Source organism: Aethina tumida, chromosome 4, assembly GCF_024364675.1.
Source record: "Aethina tumida isolate Nest 87 chromosome 4, icAetTumi1.1, whole genome shotgun sequence".
NCBI lineage: Eukaryota > Metazoa > Arthropoda > Insecta > Coleoptera > Nitidulidae > Aethina > Aethina tumida.
Genome location: NC_065438.1, coordinates 14,315,272 through 14,331,072, shown reverse-complemented (window position 1 = coordinate 14,331,072; position 15,801 = coordinate 14,315,272). Strand labels below are relative to the sequence as shown.

Here is a 15,801-nt window from a genome sequence, read left to right as displayed (position 1 = left end):
CAATTTAAAAAAAAGATGCCATTAAAAATTTTTGGGGCGCCCTCCAACAGATGTCGCAGAGATCTAACCTAGAACTGTCAAAACATTTTAAAAAGTAACGTTTTGTTATCTTGTTAGTTGTAAAATTTCATAGTTTAAAAAAGCCACATTTCTTATAATAAGTACAATACCAGTTAAGTAAAAAACATGTCAAGTTTATTAGCGGAAGTTTTGTCCTCCGCCGAGAAGGTGGAAATGCAAGAAATCAAAACAAAAGTGCCCGAATTACAAACAATGATGCGAAATTGCAAAGAAAACATACTGAAATATGTGGACGATACGTACGCCAAAATGAGCCACTTTCCGCAACAAAACGCCGATCTGTTGTACAAAGCAAGGAAGGCGCACGTTGAAATGGACGAACTTAAACAGACCATTGAGGGGTTGAAGAAAAATGATTTGGTGCAGGCGTCTGCTGAAATAAAAAATCTGGAGGAGGAGCTGAAAATGGTCCAGTTGGAGGTGCAGCTAGTTTTGCCCTTGTGTGAGATCAATGAGGATCTGTTGGCATTCGATGGCTTTCTGGTCACAAAATCTTATGTTAAATGCATGGAACTGGTAAAAAAGATGCTTGCTATGATTAATTCTGTGCCAGATAATGAGTGCTTGGATGCCTTAATTGAATTAAACAGTATCATATGGACAAAAAGGGAACAACTCTTTGGTGAATTGCATGATGTATTTACTGACAGTGTCATAACAACTAGTGATGACAATAAAATTGTACTAAAAATTAAGCAAAACAACACTGAACTTGAAGAGGCACTCACAGCATTGTACATAGAAAATAACTCAAAAATTTATTTGTTACAGAAGTTTGTCATATTTTTGAGAGATGAAGTATTAATTGCCTTAATTGATTATGTGACTCAAATAAATATTCAAAATGATATGTCATTTAATATATTAGAAATAGAGAAGAAGGCAAAAAAACCAGACACTTACAACAATGTTTTCAAAAGGATTGAATGTTTTATACAGTTCTTGTTTGAACATTTTAATTTGGAATTGGATTCAAATACAACCACAACCTCATATATTGGCACAAACTTGAGAGACCGTTTATCAGAATTACTTATAAATAATTGTTTGGAAAGAACCATACCATCAACAATGGAAGGACTTGAAGAATATAATGTTGTAATTAAAGATACAGAACAACTACAGAAAACTTTAGTTAAGTATAATATCTTTGATGAAAACACAATGTCAATACAGGACTATGCCAACAACATAAATGTTTTATTCATCAACAAGAAGTGCCTGGAATACAGCAAATTGGCAGAGTCAATTATGAAAAAGGATCTTCATGACATGACAGAAGTGGGAGTGCCTTATGATCCAAATAATCCATCAGGATATGACCCTGCATCTTTCCACCAATGCAGTGTTTCCAAAAGTGTCATTGAACTATGTACTCTTTGTGAGAAGATCATGGAGAGAGCCATTGATTCCAGTGAGGTGTTCTGTGGGCCTTTAGTCTGCACAGCACAGAACATTGTCTATAAATATGGCAGCTTTGTTTCAGAGTATCATAAAAGACTCCTTCAAACAATTCCACAACAGATTGCTTTGTTTTACAATAACTGTGACTACTTGTCTCATGAATCATCCATATGGAATTCCAAATATGGTGAACAACTGAGGAGTACATTAAATCTTTCAAAGATTTTTGACAACATGAAGCTAATGACAATTGCCACTTCCTCATTTACTACTTATGTAGAGAGTCAAATTGCCCAGATTAATGAGATTATGAAGGATGCAGGCTTGACAGGCAAGAGTTTGAGTAAACTGGAACCTGTTACAGAAAAATGTGTGAGGCAATGTTTGAGGCAACAAGAACTGCTTAAGACAGTTTGGTCAAAAGTTTTGTCTTATACAGAATATAACAGAACATTGGGAGTTATATTTAGCTCATTATGTGAGTTTATTGTCAATGCAGTTGTTAAATTTGAGGATATTCCTTCAGATGTGGCAGAACAATTGGTGGAAATAATAAAAATAATCCTTAATAGAGGTCCCAAATTGTTTACAGATCCCAATGAAATTAGTCTTTATGTGGAAAGCTGGCATCGCTTGAATGAACTGAACTTTGTGCTGGGTGCCAGTTTGATTGGCATAACAGACAGATGGGCGGATGGAAAAGGAGTTTTGGCGTTGTATTTTAAAACGGCGGAAATGAGGCAATTAATCAGGGCTTTGTTCCAGAATACAGATAAGAGAGCCGCAGTTTTGTTAAAATTTCAAGATAAATATAGTGATAATGTTTAATTTATATTTTTTATATATATTTTAATTTAATAAAAACTTTTTTATACTAACTGACATGTTGTTAAATATCCACGTACACACTACCATATATTTCCTACATATAAATTCATAAGAAAATAATGCAAGTACTAGCTGAAGTAATCCTGGTTGCATACGTTTACAATTTCTGGACTTAATATTTATTTATTTAAATTTATACTAAGAGGTAGAAATAAAAAGAACCCAATTCTTGGTGCCTGAATAATACATTCAAAGGTTTTAAAATATATTGTCAGAACTCTTTCTTCTGCTCACATAACATTTCAAACTTAACAACAACATTAAGGTTATGTTGTTGTTTTGGTAGGCTTTCCGGTCGTTGTCATTTGTAATTTATTTTGTGGAAAATTTGTGTGTAAATTATAAATAAAATGGAGCGAACTGCCCCAATGGAAAGGATCCAGGTGCTGGATTCGATTGAGAAGGAAATAATAACTTGTTTGCACAGTGCAAGTACGTATAAAAATTTCGGCATAGACTGAAGCAATATTAAATTCATTTACAGGCCAAGTATTCCTGGAACTTAGCAAGGAAAAATCCAGCTTGAAACAGGCGGAGAACCACACGCAAATGTTCCTTAAAACTTTGAGTGCTGTTGAAAGCAAACTAACAGATCAAATCAATTACCTAACCCAAGTATCTACTGGTCAACCACACGAGGGCTCAGGATATGCCTCACAAAAGGTGCTGCAAATGGCCTGGCATAGATTGGAACATGCTAGGTCTAGAGTAAATGAACTGGATAGAATTAAAGTGAGACACATGCAAGGAAGAACTTCTGGAAGGTCTGCTCAACAACCAAATGGTGCTCAAATGTCCACTGGGACTGTGTCAAATATGAATCCGGGACCAGGAACATAATTTAATTTATTATTAATTAATTATTTTAAGTGTATGTAAATGGTATCCTTGTTTTATAACTGTATTGGTTATTTTGTCAATTATAAATAAACATTTTTAATTAAATTTAAATATTTTCTATTTATATTTAGATTTTTTATTATTTCCATCAATTGTTCTACCACATCTAGAGGAATATTATCAAATTTAACCACTGCATTGACAATAAGTTATAACTCCCAATGTTCTGTTAATTTTGTATAAGATAAAACTTTTGACCAAACTGTCTTGAGCAATTCTTGTTGCCTTAAATATTGTCTCGCAGATTTTTCTGTAACAGGCTCCTGTAGATTTAAACTTTTGCTGTATCCTTCATAATCTCATCAATCTGTGCGATTTGACTCAACATAAATAGTAAATTAAGAAGTGGTAATGATCATTAGCTTCATATTGTCGAAAATCTTTGAAAGATTCAATGTAAGCCTGTTATTCACCATATTCGGAATTATATAGATAATTCATGAGATAAGTAACCACAGCTAAACAATACAATCTGTTGTGGGATTGTTTGAAGGAGTCTTTATGATACTCCAAAACAAAGCTACCGTATTTATAGACAATGTTCTGCGCAGACCAAAAGCCCACAGAACGCCTCTCTGGAATCAATGGCTCTCCATACTCTTCTCACAAAGATTATACAGTTCAATGACGTTCTTGGATGCAGGATCATATCCTAATGAATTGTTTGGATCATTCTGTCATGTCATGCAGATTTCCTACTAAATTTGACGAGTTTATGGATTTTGTCGGAAAGTCCTTTTCCAGTCTATAATGCCTCGCGGTACATTTTATGTATTCAATTGTGATTATAATAATAATAAACGATACAAAACATTGGGTAGCATAGTATAATTTTAATAAAAGAATTTATAACTTACGTTTATTCACAAAAGAGATCTTTCATTCCCATATACATACATATGTTTAATAAACATAATTACATAAGATCATATAAAATATTTGTACTTGATACAATTAGAAGTAGCTCAATTAAATTTAGAAAAATATAGATTCACATACATAATTTTTACATCATTTTGTAAATAACTATAACATTGTATGCTCTGTGTAGTTCAGTCTGAACGGATCATGATGATGGATGTTGCTTTTCCTGTTCATTCCTCCTCCACTTCTCCACTTCCCTACATATCCTGCTGACGTCTATCGCGTAGGTCCTACAACAACCCCCTATCCAGGTAACACCCAAGTCCAGCCACCTGCTCACATACGTTTCAACCGGCTCGCATTTGTCCCTGTTAATCCAACTGAAAACCAAATCGTCAGTCGTTTTAATTACAGAACACAAAGTCATACTCACCCCAATTCCACGTTGTAATTCTCACCGCTGTTGGGATAAACAATAAGGGGAATGGGATTCTTTTTTCTATCCTTATTTATACCAGATATTAAGTTTTCCACAAATCTGGGAGCCAAACAGTTCACTCCAACCGCCACCAACTGACTAGGATTCGTGTCATAACACAACTTTGCGGTTTCCTGGAAATTATCCCCGTTTGCTATCGTCTTTCCATCTGACTGCAAAAAAAAAAATGAAATCTTAAATGAACCACATAAAATAAAGAAATTAATTGTAACCTACACTGATACTAAACGACAACCAAGCTTTAACCCCCGGAAACTTTTCCTTCAATAACTCCACCAGCATTAATGCCTCAGCTTTGCACGGTATCGTCTCCAGGCCCAAAATATCTACACCCCCTTCAACTAGGGCGGTTATCCTGGGTAAGTGCCACTCTCTCATTACTTCTAGAGGCGTTGTTTTCGCATAAGAGCCGGAATATTCCGAGCCATCGTGCAGCGAAGCACCGTACGGACCCACCGATCCAACGATCAAGGGCTGTCCTGTAAAATAGAATGTTTAAACTGCACGGCGATGTGAACCAAACGTTTCTTACTGGAAAACGGAAACTCTTCGGCGTATCTCTTGATGGCAGTTTTGGCTAGCTCCACCGATTCCTTAATAAGGTTGTAACCTTGTTCTCTGGTCATGTCTAAGTGTTGGGCGTACAAATTAACGTCTGCTTGGTACGTGTTGGTCATGATAATATCAGCTCCGGCTGTAACACATAACACATAAGAATTATGAACCACCAGAACACAATGGAGTTACCCCTGAGAAAATCAAGATGGGAATTTATCACAGCTTCTTTATCAGTCGCTAGGAACCTGGAGCTCCACAAGATATCTCCGTCGATCGGTTTGTCCACGTGGCAACTCAACTGGGTGGCAAAACCGCCGTCCAAGACGACGATTTTCTTTTCCGATGTCCCGTTCATTTGGTGCTTGGGGCCGTTGCCTTCTGAGGAGCTGCTTACACCTGGTGGGGCCATGTTCGCTGCAAAAGTGTGGATAATTGATGTAAAAGACATTTTATTATTTTTGTGTTTTAATAAAGATATTTTAATGATATGAGTGAATGACAGTTTTGATTTATTGGTCTTTGGTTTGAAAATAAATAACAAAGGGTTGGTGATTCAAAAATACCACCTTATATTTAAGTGTGTAGTTACAAGTTTGAAAGAGGCCTCATTATGCGCTTCTTATTATTTGATTTAATTTAATCATTTAGTAAACATTTGTTTACCTCACTTGCCCTAGTTCACGTCGTCTGAATCGTATGATAATTGTCATATTCAATTTGTAATTATAAGCAGCTTTAGAAAGTTTTTTTTGGAAAACAATGGTAATTGTTTAAAACTGTGTAAATGTTGTTATCAATTCCATTATATTAATTAGATTTTAATATTTAATAATACATTTAATCCATATTTTATATGCAAACACATAAACAATTATTTTACTAAAATTTAATCCCACAGATAATTTGCCGATTTTCTGTTAGTCCATTTTAATTGTCGCAAAATGTTGTTTTATCACATTTTTACGAAGATAAGTAGCATTTAAAAGTTTAAATATGCATTTATTGAACACAAAATTTGATCACCTTTTATACTATAAAATTAAAAACAATGAAAATATTTCTTATTACTGTTTTTTTGTCATTATTTTTAAGGCTAATTGATTTACTTAAGTTGTGCTTGTAATGTCAATGATTAATTAATATCACAGATGATGCAATTAAAAAACATTATGGTCATACACTACATTTTGTTGACCCCACGACATACATCTCACATGTTGCCTCATCTTCCGTGTAAACCACTATAAAACTACCAAAATTCTAACAGCTAAAATATAGAAACTTACCTTCTTAGTTTAAATTTCGTAATAAACAAACGAACCCAATGGCACGATAACTTGAACTAATACGCCCGAACTAGACGGAGTGATTTAAGAGATTTATCAGTACACAATGACGCTCCGACATTAAGTATCGAAATGTAATTGAATATTGTTGTTAGATTGAGTGAAAATATCCATAATTGGAACGAGATAAGGAGGCCACTAACCCTTTTCGTAGCGAAGATATTGTTATTGTGTTTTCGCATCACTACGAGCTGCGATAAACGATATTATGCTGTTTATCGCAAGTGTCCCTTCGCTTTGTTTGGACAGGATCGATGGCAAATATTTTTGAGGTCCGCTCCATTTAGCTCGACGTTCATTTTAAGACAATTACGGTGTCCATAAATGCAGTTTATGGTCAAATACGTTGTTAAAATTGAATTCACAACAGCATTATTTAAAAATAACTAGTTTTTATGATAATCAGTGTGCTAACATTGAACTTGAACATTATGGAAATGTTCTACAGATAAAGGCATTTAACTTGATATTAGGATAGAAGATTTGTCTACACAATTGTTGTTTACTAAACATACATTTATAGAAGCACTCAACGGGAATAGTGATAAAACTGATTACATTGTATTCAGCGTGTTTACTGATGTCCCATATATTAATTATTATACACTCTAGACGTGAACACATTTCCGCATATTGATTTGTTGTTAACGTGAACCCTGACAATATTTTATAAGATAATGTGTTGCCGTGGATCCACTTTGAATTAGATCAATACAAATAATATGCTATAAATATGATGTCCCAATATTTATTTTAATATAATATAGGCACAGAAGCAGCCACCAGATGATGATAGATCGATGCATTATACGTTAAAATATTTGCATTAAGAATTAAATTGTGACGGCTCGTTCAAAACAATAAAACAAGTACCGGGCATCGCACATAAAATTATCAATTAAATTTACGGTGTTGTTCAGGTAGCACGTGTCCCGATTAATTTGCAATGCAAAATATGATAAACACATTCGTATTTTGTCTGTATTTACAAATACGTAATTATGAGTTTCATTTGGTGATTTTAAATAAACTCATTTTCAAAAGTTAAGGGTATTAATCAGTACAATTTGTGTGCGTTCAGTTTATAATTGATTACGGTGGTGTTTGTTGAAATTTGTTTGGATAATTATGCCCAGACGTAAATTAACTTCAGATGAGCGGGATGGGGGAATTGGAATGTCGAGTCTGGGGTTAATCAAATCGAAATCACAGGTAGACTTAATGTTGAATAAAGTGTCTGTTGAACAAGCTGGCTCAACTTCAGGAAGACTCCTGAAATCAGTCGCAAATGAAGATTGAGATTCGATTTTCGTTCACGAGACCATTGCAAGGCCTGCATTTGAACCATGACCATAAGTAAAAATGATTGGAATGGACAAGGTCTCATGTTCACTGGACGGAAGAATGGATATCTGAACTTTTCACAGATGAAAGTAAAATTGGGTTGTACAATGATGATCGCCGACTTATATCCATTTCAAGGATTAAAACATATTTAATAATATGAGGTGAACTACTTGAACTGGATTGTAGTGTATATACTGTTTATTGTTTCTTCTGTATTAATATGTACTCACTATAGAACATTTTGATTTTACAAAAAACTTCTTTAATTTTTTTTAATATCTGCAGAAAAATTAAAATAATTGAAATTTCACAAAATGATTCAAAATAGACTCGTTTAATTCGTGAATAAAATTGTTTATCGGTTATCTTTACTGGGCTGTGTCATACTCTTGGAAGACCTATTGTACAAAGAAAACATCTCAATCAGAATGAAGTTGTTAGGGTCTTTCACTTCTGCAAGAAGGTCGGTTGTAGAGATACGTGGTACGTGATTATTCACAGATTGTGGAATCTGTGCAGAGAAATTGGTATTAGTCATAGAAGACCATATACTGCTCGTCAGAAACTGACTACTCCTCGAGAATCTTCATTTTATGGGACAGTGACACATTTATCTACTTAAACCATACTTAATAGACTTCATGAAGTCAATTTACATTCAAAACGTTCAAGTGTTGTTTCTGAATTAACTGGTACACATAGGAGAATGAGAAGAAACTTGAACAACATGAACCAATGGAGGTTCTCTTTACAGATGAATTCAGGTTTTGTTTAAGATCAAATGACACATGAGAAAGAGTCTATAAGCGCCAAGGAGAACGATATTTGAATACAACTTTGGTTGAGAGAAGAGCTTTTGGAGGAGGATCTGTAAGGGTATAACTTGAAACCGACGTAAAGTCTTTTACGTCTTGGCGAACGGTTTTCTGGCGTCCAGACTATATTCTGCAACCATTTGTGTTACCTTTTATGAATCATGGACCAAATGTCACTTTACAACAAGATAATGCAAGATTACACACTGCCGAAGTAGCCCAAAATTTCTTTGAAGACAATATGGAATGGCCATCAAATATAGACTCTATATGAATCTGATAGAACATCTTTGGGACATTCTAGGGTGAGGCATAAGAAATCTGGAACCGATACTCATTGTTAATTATAGAGATCTGTAATTTTTCGACACTTTATAGGATTACATTATATTTTCATTTTTTATTTTTTTCTATTGTTAAATTATGTAAAATTTATTATTCAGTTGTTTTTATACGGATGTTAGCTATAAATAATCAAAATATCATTTCAATGTATTTATTAAATGAAAAGTTACAAACACTTTTTCATTGGGACTAGTTTATTTAATGATATAGAAATTTTTAATGTTAAATTAAACGTGACTCATTTAGTCAATAAAAATACTTTAAAAATTAAAGTTGCTATATTTTGTCCAACTCAACTAAGAAAAATGAATGTAACATTTTATATAATAAGTAAATATTAATTTTTAGAATAGCGTAAGAAGAATTGAATAACGTCATACAGAGATGTTAAGAAGTCAACGATGCTCATGAAGGACATTTCAAAATATCAACTTTATATCATGAGTTTAGATTATTTTTTTGAATTCAAATTTTTTAAAATTGAGATTGAGAAACAATGTTAAATTACCATTTTTATTTAAATTAGATAATTAACAATTATGACTATTTTAAGTACAGCCAGACATAATAAAATTATGTAATCACTATCAAAATAGTGATAAGAAAGATAAATATTTTTAATAAATAGTAGAGTCAAACAAAATCTAAGTAAACAACAGTAGATAATGTCGTACTAATTAGTTATTAATGGAGTGTAATAAATCATCATAAAACAATAGAATAAATCTCCCAAAAAACACTTTCTTGAAGTGCACCTGTGGAGTATATTTTTTACGTGAGACGGGGCGAGAAGCTTAAAGGAGCATTTTCCGAAGTGAACGAAGTCCCTCATTTGGGCGCTCCACCGTAATACACCTCCATTTGTCTTGAAAGGCATTTTAGCGTTGGCCGTTTAATTATTAGACCTTACGGGCGGTGTATAATTAAATTAGTGCTTGATTACACATCTGACTCTAACGTTAACTTAGTACAAGATGTTAAGATGCACGGGCTGCCTTCTCTGCATTTATATCGTTAAAGCGATTTGCCTGGCAGACGCTTCGCCTTTCCCCGTCTGGTATAATTTACCATAATAAATCCCGTGATTTTAACCTTTCTCGCACAAACTCACAAATCATTCATAAGTAGGTTTACGCAAAGGATATATCACTTATTACCCACCCCCTTAGTTATTCTATTTTGTCTACAACTTAAGGCCTACATGTTCCAGCCCCATAAAACAATTGTGTTGGTCAAAATAACATTCCTTCTCATTTTTGTGGTCGGCCCTTTCGGAAGTTCGCCCGGCACAGACAAACCAAACACGCCAGCATCTTCTGCGGCATACTTAAAATGATTTAGCCGGAAGTTGCTGTGGCACGTTTCGTGTAAATTAGAATAATAATTTTCGTCATACTGTCTAGTGTGTGTAATTTTGCCCGACAAATATTTATAACGCGTTAATTGAAATCACCATACAAAAACACATATTTTCCGTCTAATTTTTATGCAAATTGGCGGAGACTAAATTAAAATAGTGTGTAATCGAGTTTGACCACCACAAAGCTTTGTGTGCAACACTAAATTTTGATGTATTCGGGAATTAAATTCAGCGGTTATGTTTTGTTTGCTACATGCACGAGCTTAAATATGCAACTGCACAAAATTAATAAAACGCAAAATGTAATTAAATTTGTTTAATCCTTAACAACGTGTTATTCGAATAGTACATTTGAGATTATAACAGTGTCGTATGACTGGCCTTGTGCCTGTTCCGTCTTCCCAGGAACCACCATGAGGCCATTTGCTCCCAGCAAACTATTTAGTCTACTACTAACTTGAGATCCTGTCGAAGTTGCCTCCAAAGCTCCGTTTTTGTAAACGACCGAAACTCTCACATACTCCGGTCTTACATCCCTGTTTCGGAGACTATCTTTTAAAACGCATTTGGCCACAGGAAAATCGATGTCAATGCTCCTTTCCAGTTTTCTGAGTGTGGGTATTACAAATAATACGCAAGTTACTCCACTTGATACAGGATTGCCGGGCAAACCGAAGAAGTACTTCTTCTTCCCATTGAACATCAACGTGGCAAAAGTGGTGGGTTTTCCTGGCTTCATATTGATCCTTCCGAAGTGCACATCCGCCTTGAAGTACTCAACCAGCACAGGTTTGATTAAGTCGAATTCACCCATGGAGACGCCTCCGGAAGAAATGACAACGTCGTTCTTCTCGAAAGCTTTAGTAAGTACGTTCAACACCTCTTCCGGGGTGTCCCGGGCAACTCCGCAGTCGTTGCCCTCGTAATAATACTCCTTAAGTAAGTTCATCAGAGTGGGCTTGTTGCTGTCTATTATCTGTCCGGGTTTCAGAGCCTCGCCGGGCTGGCGAAGCTCGTTGCCGGTCGAAATGATGCCGACGGACGGTTTCTGGTGGACGTGGATGTCGGTGTATCCCAACATCGCCAACACTCCAATGTGCGCGGCGGTTATCCTCGAATTTCCTTTGATTACCAACTCGCCGACCCTCACATCACTTCCCACGAACCGAATGTCCTGGCCAACATTCGGCTCCACATTTATGGAAACCTCCACTTCTTCACCTCCCTCGCTTTTTACAAGACTCGTATCCTCCACTTGGACCACAGCGTCGGCCCCCAACGGAACGGGGGCACCGGTGCTTATTCTTATGATCTCTCCGTTTTGCAAGGGGGTGTTTACTGGTGCCGAACCGGCGGCTACGGCAGATCTGACCTTTCTGACTCCTACGCCGTCGCTACTTTTTGCGGCATAACCGTCTTTAATTGACGTGTCAACGGCTGGTATGGGTTGCTTACAGACTACATCGTGGGCTAGTATTCTGTGGAGACTCTTTTCGACCGGAACCAATTCCAACGAGTTCAAAGGTTCCATGTGTGAAAGAACTGTTTTCGTCGCCTGGTCCATGTCCAGCATTGGGAATTTCGACGTGCGAGATCTTTCAGCTGGGTTAATAGTGAGACTGCAGCTTAAATTGTTTTGAAGGTTATTGTGTGTGGTTTTAACTTTTGACGACCTGTCCAACAGTAAGTCGACGGCATGTGGAATAGCTTTTTGTATGAAACCGAAGCATTCTAGAGCTGCCTTGGAGCTGCCCGGCAAATTTATGATTATGGACTTGTCTTTGATGCCGCAAACTGCACGAGAGAGCATGGCAAAATCTGTAACTTGTAAACTTTTAGACAGCATTGCGTAGGATAATCCGTTAGCTTCTCTGTCGATTACTTGTTTGGTTGCCTCTGGGGTCACGTCCCTTTTAGAGAATCCTGTGCCTCCAACAGTGAAAATTATATTGCTGGCGTTTATGTTTGATAGCAATTCTTCTTTAATTTTGTCTACGTCGTCAGGTACTATGGCTGTTTTGTATATTTCGGATGAGGGGAATACATCTAGAATTTTTTGTCTTAGTAGTGGGCCAGCTGTGTCATTTTTTTCTTTGGCGAAGCATGTATCACTCACTGTGATGATGGAGAATGTGAGAGCCATGTTATGAGATTTTAGTTGCTGAAATAAGCGAAATTGTTTGTTTTGGGAGGTCAACTTTTATCAAAAGATAAACTAATTGTCTTTTCAAGTTGTTTAAATTTAATTATATCCAGCATGCAAATTAGATTCAAATGAAGAAATTTAATTTTTAAGGAGAGTAAGAGAAGATATTTTTTGTCTTTAAGAGACTTTTTTGCTTAAAATTGACTAAATTAATGATAAGTATACTTTCGGTAAGTGACAGATACGTAGAGAACAGACAATTGGGGATGTAGAATGGATTGAGGTCATTTTCAGAGTTGAGTTTCGACAATCTTTGGTCATACATGATGCTAGGGTACAAGTCAGAAGATGCGGGGGTGCAAAGACCATAATTTTTCTTAGAGAGATTAATACTTCGTTACATTCAGGAAATTGGAACATTCCGGAAACATTTCCGGACTTATTAGAGGCAGAAGATGAATAGGGCATCATATATGGGAGACTTTGAAATTCAGCCTATACTCCACAGTATATGGCAGACCTTCAGTTTCAAGTATAGGTGCAGATGTCAGATCGAGTCAGTGAGTGACTGGATCATAGTGAGGATCCATTTAAATATTTTTGAAGTATTGAGCCTTTCATTTTCTTTTTTGAATTTGGAACAAAAAAGGTACCCTTGATAATTTTTGGCTATCACAGCTAATTTCAGTTACATACATACATACTAATGTATACGTCACTGAGTATATTTATCCTTAATTTAATATTAATAAAAAAAATTGAATTCTACAAACATCGCATTAAATAAAAAGTGCTTTTACTTCACATGAATATACAAAAATGTTGGCATTGTTTATTGTAAAGCGCAATGCCCGAAATTAGCATAATTGAACGGATTTCATTCGGGCACGAAATTATGTAGATGTTATTGAAATTGGACGGTTTCAATGGTAGGATTAAAATTTGGTTGTTGCGTTTTCGCAGCGCCATTTCAAATTTTTGACACGTTTTTGACGTATAATCCGTTGTGCAAACGCTTACAATTCAACGCCGACACACCACACCGCATTTGTTAGTTATTGTGTCGAAATGGTAAAATTAACTGAAACGCCAGTTAATCGGACAAAAACCAAAACACGTAATTTCCACGGCCGTGTAAGTAATTTTAAAATTATTTCGGTTTTACATTCCGACCGAGTGTCTCACCGACCGAGTGTTTGTTTCCACATCGAAATAATTTGTGCGAGCTTAAGCCCAGACGTTTATTATAAGTGGTGTTTTGAAGTTGTGTTAATAATAATATCGCCGCTATGATTCGCTAATGAACCGTGCACATCACGTTTAAATAACAATCATAAATCGTCGTTAAATACACTTATTCGTGTTTAATTTTAGACCGAGTCATTGCCGTCGTCTATTTCAGTTCTTACTTCATCGCACCTATAAATTCACTCTATTAAGTTTGTCAAGGAAATGCTTGCGTTTTTCAACCTTGAACATAAAATGTACAAATTTCAGCTTAAACGAAACTTTATTAATGAAATTAAGGACGTTTTGAGTCAACACATTTTTGTCAACGGGGGACAAACTTATTTTTACTGGTGGAATGGAACACTGTGGTTCTGGGAGGGACGACAAAGTGAGAATCTATTGGTTGATGAGGTAGATTTTCGTACCCCAGTTCGTTCAACTTCTGCAGTGACCAATGCCGGGCACATATGCTGCAATTTCTGGTGCATTACGTCGGTTTGTTGACAGTGCTTCACCACCGTAATTCGGATTGAGGAAGCAGTAATAGATCACAATGGTTTCAGACCGTCTTTGAGTGTCTTGTTTCACTCCAACCATTGCCCTGAACATCATCCATTGTCGTATAATATCCACTCTTCATCACCAGTGATAATCCAATCGAGAAAGAGCTCGTTCACAATGCGTAAAAGAAGACTACATGGCACTCCATAACAGTGGTTTTTGTGATTTTCATTCATTCGTGTTCAGTCTGTTTTGGGTTGTTGGAAACGGTAGAATACGTTAAATTAAGCTGTCCAAAAGAAGAGTGAGAATTGGTTTCAACTAAAGGCTTCAATTGGTCGTTGTTCACATTCAGATGGACCCTATATGATAATACAAAAGACAAAAGGCACTGGCTCTCTCCAAATGTCTCAAAAAGACACTTCTGTGTGTGAAAATTTGGATGATGTACAAAATGCCATCTTGAGATGTTTTATTCCAATAAACCAATTGATTTTTATCGATCCAAAAGGTTGGGTGATAATATTATTAATATAAAATAAAGAATTATTAATAATTTATTCGTTTGATTTTAATATAAGAAAGCTATATTACTTTCCAGTCCCCCTAATAACAGAAAAAGCAATAACATTCTTGACAATTTAATACTTAACCCAGATTATTAACATTTAATTATTCTGTGGCAAATTTTATATGTTTTATATTTTTTACAGATTTTATAGATATTATAGATTGTATAGATTTATAGATTTTATATATTTATAGATTTTATAGATTTTATAGATTTTATAGATTTTATAGATTTTATAGATTTTATAGATTTTATAAATTTTATAGACTATTTTATAGATTGTATAGATATTATAGATTTTATAGGTTTTATAGATTTTATAGGTTATTTTATTCATTTTATAGATTATTTATAGATTTTATAGATTATTTTATTGATTTTATAGATTTTATAGATGATTTGAAAATTTGAAGGATGTACAAAATGCCATCTTGAGATATTTTCAAAAATTAATTGATTTTTATCGTTCCAGGATTAAAAATGTTCAAACTAGATGGCAAAAGGTTCCGTGATAAAATTAATGATATAAAATAAAGACTTATTAAAAATTTATTCATTTGAATTTAATATAAGAAAACAGAAGAAACAATAAAATTCTTGACAATCTAATACTTAACCCAGATTATCAACATTTAATTATCCCGTGGCGAATTTCAATCAATTTGGACTGGAACATTTTGTGCCCAAAACACGGCCGACACGTGAATAATTAAACTACCCCATTTCAGTTGCCAGTTTCTGTTTACTTTTATTCCGCCCTAATTAAAATATACACAACTGCACACGCGGATGTTCTGGAAAAGTTAAATGAAAATCCACACGTTAAATGCGTACATTTGTAATGGCGCAACCTCAAAAATTTATTTGCGCTTGTTTCATCCCTATTTATATCTAAATAATATGCAGGCGGACCGCAGCTCCGATTATTTTTACAGCTTTATTTTCG

General features: G+C 35.1%; 4 protein-coding genes across 5 annotated transcripts in view; 2 read left to right on the top strand and 2 right to left on the bottom strand.

Moving 5' to 3' along the window:
- The first annotated feature begins 76 nt into the window (after positions 1 to 76).
- LOC109605462 (centromere/kinetochore protein zw10) lies at positions 77 to 2,363 on the top strand. The gene has a single exon (XM_049965876.1). It carries the CDS (start codon positions 187 to 189, stop codon positions 2,311 to 2,313), a length of 2,127 nt encoding a protein of 708 aa, XP_049821833.1. The 5' UTR covers positions 77 to 186; the 3' UTR covers positions 2,314 to 2,363.
- Positions 2,364 to 2,612: 249 nt separating this feature from the next.
- Positions 2,613 to 3,324, top strand: LOC109605464 (mediator of RNA polymerase II transcription subunit 11). The gene is made up of 2 exons (XM_020022034.2): positions 2,613 to 2,805; positions 2,858 to 3,324. The coding sequence occupies exons 1-2, from the start codon at positions 2,724 to 2,726 to the stop codon at positions 3,211 to 3,213; spliced, it is 438 nt and encodes a 145-aa protein (XP_019877593.2). The 5' UTR covers positions 2,613 to 2,723; the 3' UTR covers positions 3,214 to 3,324.
- Positions 3,325 to 4,115: 791 nt separating this feature from the next.
- The window catches only part of LOC109605465 (uncharacterized), a 17,740-nt gene continuing 6,054 nt past the window's right edge, over positions 4,116 to 15,801 (bottom strand). Inside the window, exons 1-6 of one of the 2 annotated variants that reach the window (XM_020022036.2) lie at positions 6,481 to 6,664; positions 5,384 to 5,608; positions 5,169 to 5,330; positions 4,853 to 5,115; positions 4,571 to 4,788; positions 4,116 to 4,517 (exon numbers count right to left, since the gene is read on the bottom strand). In XM_020022036.2, coding sequence (XP_019877595.1) covers positions 4,340 to 4,517; positions 4,571 to 4,788; positions 4,853 to 5,115; positions 5,169 to 5,330; positions 5,384 to 5,603 — 1,041 coding nt within the window. In that variant the 5' untranslated portion in view covers positions 5,604 to 5,608; positions 6,481 to 6,664 and the 3' untranslated portion in view covers positions 4,116 to 4,339. Of the gene's footprint in view, positions 4,518 to 4,570; positions 4,789 to 4,852; positions 5,116 to 5,168; positions 5,331 to 5,383; positions 5,609 to 6,480; positions 6,665 to 15,801 lie in introns of those variants that run through there. The other variant, XM_020022035.2, reaches the window with a different exon arrangement.
- The window catches only part of LOC109605461 (gephyrin), a 21,855-nt gene continuing 16,762 nt past the window's right edge, over positions 10,709 to 15,801 (bottom strand). The window contains exon 2 of the mRNA XM_049966026.1: positions 10,709 to 12,568. Within this exon, the coding sequence (XP_049821983.1) occupies positions 10,742 to 12,550 (1,809 nt within the window). The 5' untranslated portion in view covers positions 12,551 to 12,568 and the 3' untranslated portion in view covers positions 10,709 to 10,741. The remainder of the gene's footprint in view (positions 12,569 to 15,801) is intronic.

Coding starts and splice junctions, on each gene's coding strand:
- LOC109605464 (XM_020022034.2), top strand. CDS start 2,724: ATGGAGCGAACTGCCCCAATGGAAAGGATCCAGGTGCTGGATTCGATT. Junction 2,806..2,857: donor AACTTGTTTGCACAGTGCAA/GTACGTATAAAA, acceptor ATTCATTTACAG/GCCAAGTATTCCTGGAACTT.
- LOC109605462 (XM_049965876.1), top strand. CDS start 187: ATGTCAAGTTTATTAGCGGAAGTTTTGTCCTCCGCCGAGAAGGTGGAA.